The sequence below is a fragment of the Grammomys surdaster genome, unplaced genomic scaffold (genome assembly GCF_004785775.1).
Source record: "Grammomys surdaster isolate TR1022 unplaced genomic scaffold, NIH_TR_1.0 149, whole genome shotgun sequence".
Classification (NCBI taxonomy): domain Eukaryota; kingdom Metazoa; phylum Chordata; class Mammalia; order Rodentia; family Muridae; genus Grammomys; species Grammomys surdaster.
In genome coordinates, this window is record NW_021604607.1 from 7,808,059 (window position 1) to 7,816,840 (window position 8,782).

Consider the following 8,782-nt stretch of genomic DNA (forward strand, 5'->3'; position numbering starts at 1 on the left):
CCCCTCCCCTGCTGTGCCTGCCCCTCCTCTGCTGTGCCTGCCCCTCCCCTGCTGTGCCTGTCCCTCCTCTTCTGTGCCTGCCCCTCCTCTTTCCCAGCTGTGTACTGACTCATCTGCCTTGATTCCTAGAATCATGTCCTCTCTATGGAACCCCAGTTCTTTGTCAATAGAGAATAGTATTTAGAAGCCAGTTCTGTGTGTTAAGTGTGCTCGTCCTGAGCAGCCTTGCTGCAGAGTCAGTGAGCACAGTAGTGGTCAGATGCTTCCTGATGGTCAGTCTTAGGATTTAAGTGCTCAGGATGGAAAGTAAAAGATGAGCTGGGGTGTCGTGTGTAGAGAGTGAGAGGGACAAGTTAGAAGCTCACAGCACTTAGCTTGAAAGGGTTACTTCTGGCTAAGCCAGTGACAATTTGGGCAGTAAAATATGTTACAGTGGTGGATTATAACCACTAAATAAACCAGTGTCTAAGGTGATAAGAGTAAATCAGTGCATGCATCAGAAGCTTAGTGAGGAATGAGACAGTCTCAAAGGCTCCCTCCACAAGATATTCGTTAGTTACAGGGGGAGGAAGTGCTGATGTTGGAAACCTGTGTTGTTTCCTCAAGGGATGACATTCTCTCAGTCACAGGCTGCCCTGGAATCATTTGCCTCTCAGTGAGGTACAGTGAGAAGAGCAATGTCATTAGTTTGAGATCCTCACCAGCAGGCCCTAGGGTTTAACTGAATGGCAACATCCTGGGAGGCCAGACTTGGAGACACTACAAAGTAACTGGTAGGAAGCATTTCAAAGTATGGAGACTTTGAAAATCTAGGAGAGACTGGAACATTGCTTCAGCCAGAGAGACTACATCTGACAGCTACCCATCTTCTGGAGAGAATCCATTGCCATCACTGTTGTTGAAGCACGAATCAGGTCTGTGAGGGAGAAGACAGTGATGGATCAGTATTAACTACCTGATCCTGATGGCTTTCTTGTGTTTTGTAGATTATTCTTTCTCAGAAATGCACACTAACATAGTTGGGGGTGAAGTTACTGTCAAGTGAGTCAAAAACAAAACTGTTGAGAGTTCCCTTTTCCTTTCCCTGCAACTTCTCTGTAAATGTGAGCTAGCCTTGCAAAGAAAGGTTGTACATATAGATTGTATATATTATGTAAGTTTTTAATTTCAGGGATGTTGCAAAGAAGGTTCATAGTAGAATCCAGAAAATTAAGAAGGAGGGGAAGATGTCTGAGTGCTTGCTACAAGCCTTGTTGAACTGTAAAACATTTGAAGAACTAGAGCATGTGGTAAGGAACTTTGTCTTTTAATGTAATGCCTGAATGTTTATGTTTTGGGATCTTTTTATCACTAAAGAAGACTAAGACATAAAAAGCTAAAGCCACCAGTCAGTGTTATTTAATTCAGTAGGGATTTTATCTTTTAGCCAATGCATATTTACTGGATGCCTTTTTGTATGTGCCAGGAACTTGGATTTACACTTATGGGCATTGTAGTAAATGGTCCTTGCCCTCAAGGAATTTCTAGTCAAGGAAGGAAGGAAGGAGAGTAGATTTTACAAGCATGGAGTGCAGGGGAGATGGCAGAACTGGAGATCTACACATGAATGTCTTCAGCCTCTAGCTAAAACAGTTGGTACTCTGTTTACTTGTTGGTTTGACATCTGTGTGCTCCACCAACCATAAGTAGAAAACATTGTCTGTATTCAATAAGTACATACTTTTAGAAATTACCCTCCCCTAAATAATATAACCTAAGAAGTGTCCACATACCAGTTACAGTGTCTTAATTATAAGTAATCTAGAGATGATTTAAGTTTATGGGAAGCGGTACATGGGTTGTATGGAAGCACCAGACCATTTTCTGTAAGGGACTTGGTATTCACAGAAGCCAGCAGCCCCTCATGAATTCTTTGGTAGGCTCATGTTAGAAGCTATGAGACTAGAAGAATTCACTTTAGGAGGGGATTATGGACGAGCAGGTCAGTATGGCCACAGGGAAATAGCAACTTTTGAAACATAAGTCAGAATCTAGAGAACATGTTGAAAAAAATCATCAGAGACCTCTGAAGAGAGTCTGAAGGTGACATAAGTGGATTAGGAGGAAGGAGGTTTGTGATCGAGGTGGTGAATAGTAATTGTAGTAGGGGGTTTGGGCAAGATCCAGACTGAACATCATTGTCATTAGGGAAGTGCTGTGGACCTTCAGCATACTACTATAGCCAGCAGGTGGTGGGTTGAGGAGGGAGGGAAGAAGGACAGGACCGGGGAGGGGGGAGGAGGAAGAGGAAGAGGAAGAGGAGAGAGGCAGAGAGGTTTAGTGGTGGTGGTGGTGGTGGTGGTAGTAGTAAAAGAAGTATATGAAACAAGTTTAACTAACGGGCTGGCTTGTTTGAGGACCTTGCAGTCCAGATGATGAGTTTTAAAGTCAGTAAATGCAAGGAGAGAATGAACTAAGCACATAGAAAACTATGAAGATAAAGCTTTGGCACAAAGCACCCCTATAGTCTTGGTTAGCTAATAGAGGTCATCTCTGAGGGGACAGGACAGACCAGAGAAAGATGTCTATGGTATTTTCAGTATGTCCTCTAGTCCTGCATCCCTGTTTTGATTTTGGCTTTGTAAAACAGACTCCTGTGATATATTCTGCCTTTTTCCCTAGTCTGCTCCATATAAAACGGGGAGCAAGGGCACCAAAGCCCAGAGAGCAAAACAGTTGGGGCTAGAAGGAGCAGCGTGGACTCTGCTGGAGAACCCGGGGCAGCTCAACCTGCTGTCTTACATCAGGCCTGATGTTAAAGGTACTGCCTTCCAGAAGATGGCAGCCTGCTGCTGCTCTACTTAATGCAAATCCCCATACTCAACATGGTTTCACCCATGCTTGTACACATGTCTGTTAACAGCAGATGAAGAACAAATGATGCCAACAAACAGGTCTTGGCCAATCTTCTGCTTCTGGTGACCTCCCTCTCTGCTGCTTCTCTTTCTTCATTTACAGGTGTCTCTAAGACGTTTTCACAACATATATTTCTCAGTTCCTACTTGGGCTTCCTTAACGCCATCTTCAGTAAATAGGTCTCAGGTTTTTATTATTATTATTATTAATTTATTAATCTTTTAAGATAATGATGTTTTTACTTTTAAATGAAATCCTTCAATATCCCAAGATTGTAAAGATTCTTCTATTATCTTTCAAAGCTTTTATTTCTGCATTTTTAAAATCATATAACTCAGATTTCTTCTTCAAAAAGAATCTTAATACTTCTGGCATATACAAAGAACAAATTGGCTTCTGCTCTTAACACTGTTTCCTAAATAATAAGGGGGCTTTTTCTAAAATTTCTTCCAAATGTATTCTGGCCTTTGTGTGTGAGAGAATGAGACAGGGGACAGGAGAAAGGTTTAAAAGGTTATTATTCTCTGGAGCCTTACTCTTCAGTCTGGACTTGAACTTGCAGTTTTCTTGCCTCATCTTCAAGCAGAAATGACAGATTTCTCAAAAACCATTGATTCTTTTATGTTTTAGTAATTGTATGTATTAAGATAGACATTGACTAGATATATATGCATATTAAATGAGTTTTGTAGTCAGATAACACTGACCTGAGATCAAATTATTATGTCTGTCAGTTCACACAGCTGCTTCTCCTTGTTTGGTGGTAAGAGCAGCTGCATTACTCCCTTAGCAGACCCCAGTGTGCTGTGGAATGGGCTGTAGTCCTCTTGCTGCACATTTCACTCCCAGGCTTTGTAGCTCGGGCAGCTGCAGGGCAGCTCCAACTTTCACCTGGGTTTCTCAATCCCAGTTGTAGTTTCTTTGGACTTTCTATTGATTTTTCAAACTGGGAGATGTACTTCTCAACAAGGGGCAGTCTGTGATAACAAAATCCATGCTGTGTTGTTAACTATAGAGAAATATGGCATATTAGCCATATTCTAGCCCGTTGAATTTGTGTTTTTTAAAAAATGAGTATTTATATCTGTAAACTACAAACTATCTGTTCATAGACACGTGTACATTTTAATATGTTCAGGAAAGGACAGTAATGTAAAGGATTATTTGAAGTTAGAGATGGATTGAGATGAGTACAGTCCACATTTGTTTAGTTTTTAATGCTCATTTATAGTTATATTTTTAGTGATTTGCAGCATTTAGGTTTTTATTTTTGATATGCTATACTATGGTTTATTCAGTTACAGCCTTAAAAAGTCTATTCATCTCCTTTATGGGCAGGGTTCTGGGGACTGGACCCAGAGTCCTGTGCATGCGCTTCCTTCAGCAGCTCCGTATTGCTTTTGCAGATAGCATTTCATATTTTAGTGACAGACGAGTCTTAGTAGCCTTGATTCACTGCTGGGCTGGGGACTGCCTGTGTCTGCCTGCTGCCTCTTGTTCCTTAGGGCTGATTCTTTGCCTTCCGTTTACAGTTTTCTTTGGTACAGTGGTCTCTTCAGGTCCCAGGTATACTGCATTCCTACTACACAGGTCTTGATACTTCGATCTCCGAAGAAATTCTTTTCTCTTTGACAGTTCATCCATATATACTGTGATTCTGTCCACCCCTCACTCCTCTGGAAACCCCTCAACATGGCCTCCTCCCACCATCGTTCCTCATGTCTCCTCCTTGGGTTTTGTTTTTTTTTGTTATTATTTTTGTTTTGTTGTTGTGTGGCTCACTGTGTCCATTACTGCTACCTAATGGAATACAGACTGGTCTTCTTGGCCTGAGCTTGTGTGGGTAACCACAGCTGCAGGGAATTCATGAGTACAGTTGCCATGTCTTGTCCCCAGCACAGCATTTCACAGCACTTCTCTCTGTCTTCCCTCTCTTATGCTCTTTCTTCCCCTTTCTCTGTTCTCTGAGGTCTATGTAGATATGCAGGGCCCACTCACTCTCAGCTCTTTTATTACCTATGAGTCTCTATAGGCTTTAGCCCATTGCAAAAGATACTTCTCTGGCCGAGGTTGAAAGCAGCACTGGTCTAGGGCGTAAACATAAGTCCTGATCATATCCCTTCTGATGGTCACATATGATGACATGGGATACATGATGGTTTACAGCAGGCTTTGACACTTCAGGTCATGTGACTAGCTCAGACCCAGCAGGTTCATATGGTTTCTACAGACACAGCAGGACTTAGTCTGGGCTTCACTTACTTGTTGATTCTCATCACAAATACAGAGAATTATGGTTAATTCCGGATAATTATGTCAGTACTGTGTGTCAGGACTTTTCTGAACAAACTTCTAGGAGAAAGAGTTTATTTTAGCTTACAGTTCTAGAGGGATAGGAATCCATCCAGACAGGGAGGTATGGTGGCAGGAGCAGGCATGACCACAGCAGCAACCAATAGTAAGTGTGACACACAGAGCAGTCTGGGTGTAGGGTGAGGCTTTGAACTCTCGATATTTGTCCCAGTGAGTGGCCTTCTGGCACGGGCACTACCGAGGCACCGAGTATAAACGCCTGCGCCTATGGGGGCATTTCTCTTTCCAACTACCATGCTGCTTTTACATTTCTGTTTAAAATGTTTCTTTTTTCTTATTTCCCTCACTTTTTATGCTCTACACATACACGTGATTACTTTCAACTCTATTACTGTGAGGTTTTCCTAAAGAAGTATTTTAATCATTCCCACATTCTTCCTAGAAATATTTTTAGAAACCAGATATATATTTTTTTTCAGTAGAAGACATTTCTTACTCACTACAGACTAAGAATTTGATCGGAATGAAAACCAATACTGAACCAGAGATGGCTTTGCCCTGGGGTCCAGGCATCTCTGTGCTGAGGAGGGCCTGATGGCTCTGTGCTATAAGAAACCCTACGTACAGAGAAAGTGTAAAAAAACACTGGCTTTTCAGTGTCCTTTTACAGTCACAGTTGTCATTGCAAAGCGTGTCCAGCTTCGTCACTATCGAGATCTTATTATCTGCTGCTCTGCTTAGGTTTTCCTTCTCTCTTGATTTTTCTGAAATGCTCACCTTGCAGGCTGTAGTAAGCCTGAAAGAGCAACTGGGACTGGAGCTTTTTCAAACATTCAGACAACTTCTGGTCATTCTGGCTAGAGCACGCAGGCATACAATATGAGAAAAGGCTGCCCAAGTTACTCTGGTAAGTTTTTCCTCCTGCTGAGACCCAGTACCATGAGGAGAGGCAACTCAGCTACTCTCTCTCCCTTGCAGTGATTTTAAAAAGCTTTTGTCAGAATCATCTGTGATGCTCCTGTCATCCAAGAATCTGTATTTTTGACCAAGGACAGTCCTTAGACTAGTGTAATTTTAATTATAAACATTCTCTGAGTGCCTAAGACTTCCAAATGGTGTTCTCCAGTGTGATGAGGGTTTTCAAAGTCCCTTTGTTATAGCAAACTTGTACTTTGTGTTTGCAGCTTTCAGTAATGGTTTTCATTGTAAGGCACTTTTGTTACTGAGCTCTCGGCCCGCTGTTGTAATTTCTCTGTGTAATGATGTTCTGAGGTACTGGGGGCTCCAGGTGAAGAGTTCTCTTACCTCCTGATCCATCTAGTAGCACAAGAATGCGTACTGTAGACATTCCGAATCCTTAACAATACTGGCTTCTATTTGTAAAAGTAATTTGGCACTGAAAGTTTTCTCAAGAGATACTCTTTTAAAATATAAATAGAATTTCTATTAATTTCAATTCCTATTTCTTTTAAAGTAAGTATTGTTTCAGTAGTTACCACAAATTATTATAACACACCAAGTATTTTTATCTTTATTAATTATGCTCGAATAAGTCTCTTTGGTTTTTGTACCTTTTACTCATGGAAACTGTGTTCATAGAAAGACATACACTTGACACTCAGTGCTTCTGTAGATAAAGCCTTGTTTAAATCAGCAAAACAACACTGAAGATGGGAGAAATGAAAGAGCGCAAGGCAGATGCTCTCTGTGAGCACATGAAATACCATAAGCCGTGCTGGATCAGAATCAGGGCTGTAATGGGCCTGTGAACAGTGCTTGCAAGGATTTCATGTGCTGCCTGTAGATGGTTTCATCAAGATGAATGCCTAGTATTGTCTTGTGAGATTTGGGAAATTCAAATGGTCACTTACAATGTGGTAGTGCCTCATGCTCAAATAGCACTCTTAACTAAATTGCTTGAGAGGGCAAAATTTTGTAACTCATGTCTTGGAATATGATTGATTCAGATTTGGTTCTTGCAACATTTAATTTTTGTAACTACATGAGGGAGATAATAATTACTCCATATTTATGGGAAACTGAGGCAGAGAATGCAAATAACCTGTTCTAGGTCCCAGGATTGTAAGTGGTGGAGCCATGAGTCAACCAGATGAGTCTAAAGCTGCATTTTTACCCGTACGTGACCTGTTAGGGAAGGGCCTGCAACATGCTTCTGTAGACTCGTTTCTTTGGGTATGAAAGCAAGTTACTCTCACGACACCTTCCTCTCCTAAGTTTGTTAATGGAAGAATTTATGAACTGGAATTTAGTTTAATGTGTTTAATTATAGACCTTACAGCCAATCTTATATCTGCTTCTGGTCCCCTCTACCCTTCTAAAGGCCTTTCTGAGCTCAAGGATATCGAAACAGGAGTACAGCATATTTTAGCAGACATGATTGCTAAAGACAAAGATACACTCGACTTTATTCGGGACTTGTAAGTAATTTTTCTAGCTTTCTGCTTTGTGGGACTTATGTTATTAAGTGCTAATTCAGTGCTCATTTAAAAAATTTGGTTTTCAGGCTTTTTTTTTAGTACAATTCTTCGATCAAACAACAGAACCCTAATATTTAAAATAGTTAAAGTTGTTTTAATTGGATTCTAAGCAGGGTGCCTGGAGCTCTGTCTTCTTGACCTCTCTATTGTAGGTCACTTCACCGGAGGCTCTGATGACACAGTGCTATGTGAGCATGGAACAGGATTTGTGTTTATTTTAGAGTAGGGGCATAGCTTTTCAAACATGGAGATTATGCCGTGTGTTCCGTGTATTTCCGGTGTTTACCCGTTTTTCGTTCTCCTTGTATCATTGTGGTGAAATCTCAGATACAAACAGCTTAATGGGGGGAAACTTATTTTGACTCACAGCTTCAGGGGACTTAGACTATAGTGGAAGAGACGGTCTGGTGGAGCTGAGCAGTTCACATAGTGGCCGCCAGGAAACCTGGGCAAGGGAAAGCCGTGCTGGCCAGCTGGCCGGCTGCCTTCTTTCCCCCTTTTACTCAATCATCTGTGTGGAATCCATTCCCTTCATGGTATGGTGCTGTCCACTTCCATGCTGGAACTTCCTGGTCCTTCCTCTTTGGCAGTACCTTTAGAGGCATGCCAGTCCTGGGGCGCCTTAATAATTTTATTTTCCAGTCAGATTGACAAACCAATCACTACACTACACCTGTGGTAGGGTTGCCTCTGCAATGTGTGATGCTAGGTGTGAGCACAACTATGGATCAGAAGTGTATTTTAGCTCTTGGCTTATGGGCACCATCCCAGTCTAGTTTGATGAGATTAGAGTGCTTTTGGCAGAGCCTATATGGGCTTTCTGTTTTTCTCTCGTTAAAAAGAGACAGTAAGCCGTGTGTAGTGGCAGTCACCTTTAATCCCAGCACTAGGGAGGCAGAGGCAGGCAGAAACAAGGGATGGGGCAGAGACACAGACACACATTAATTTAAAGTCTTTCCTTTTCCCTCCCCTCCCCTGCCATCTCTTCCCTTTCCATTCCTTTCCTTTTGCCCTTCCCTTCCCTTCCTTTTGCCCTTCCCTTCCCTTCCCTTCCCTTCCCTTCCCTTCCCTTCCCT

The 8,782-nt window shown here is 41.9% G+C and overlaps 1 protein-coding gene across 1 annotated transcript in view; it reads left to right on the forward strand.

Moving 5' to 3' along the window:
- Srbd1 (S1 RNA binding domain 1) overlaps positions 1-8,782 on the forward strand; it is a 169,336-nt gene that overhangs the window by 13,738 nt on the left and 146,816 nt on the right. Inside the window, exons 5-7 of the mRNA XM_028765111.1 lie at positions 1,172-1,289; positions 2,662-2,800; positions 7,550-7,647. Of these exons, the coding sequence (XP_028620944.1) occupies positions 1,172-1,289; positions 2,662-2,800; positions 7,550-7,647 (355 nt within the window). The remainder of the gene's footprint in view (positions 1-1,171; positions 1,290-2,661; positions 2,801-7,549; positions 7,648-8,782) is intronic.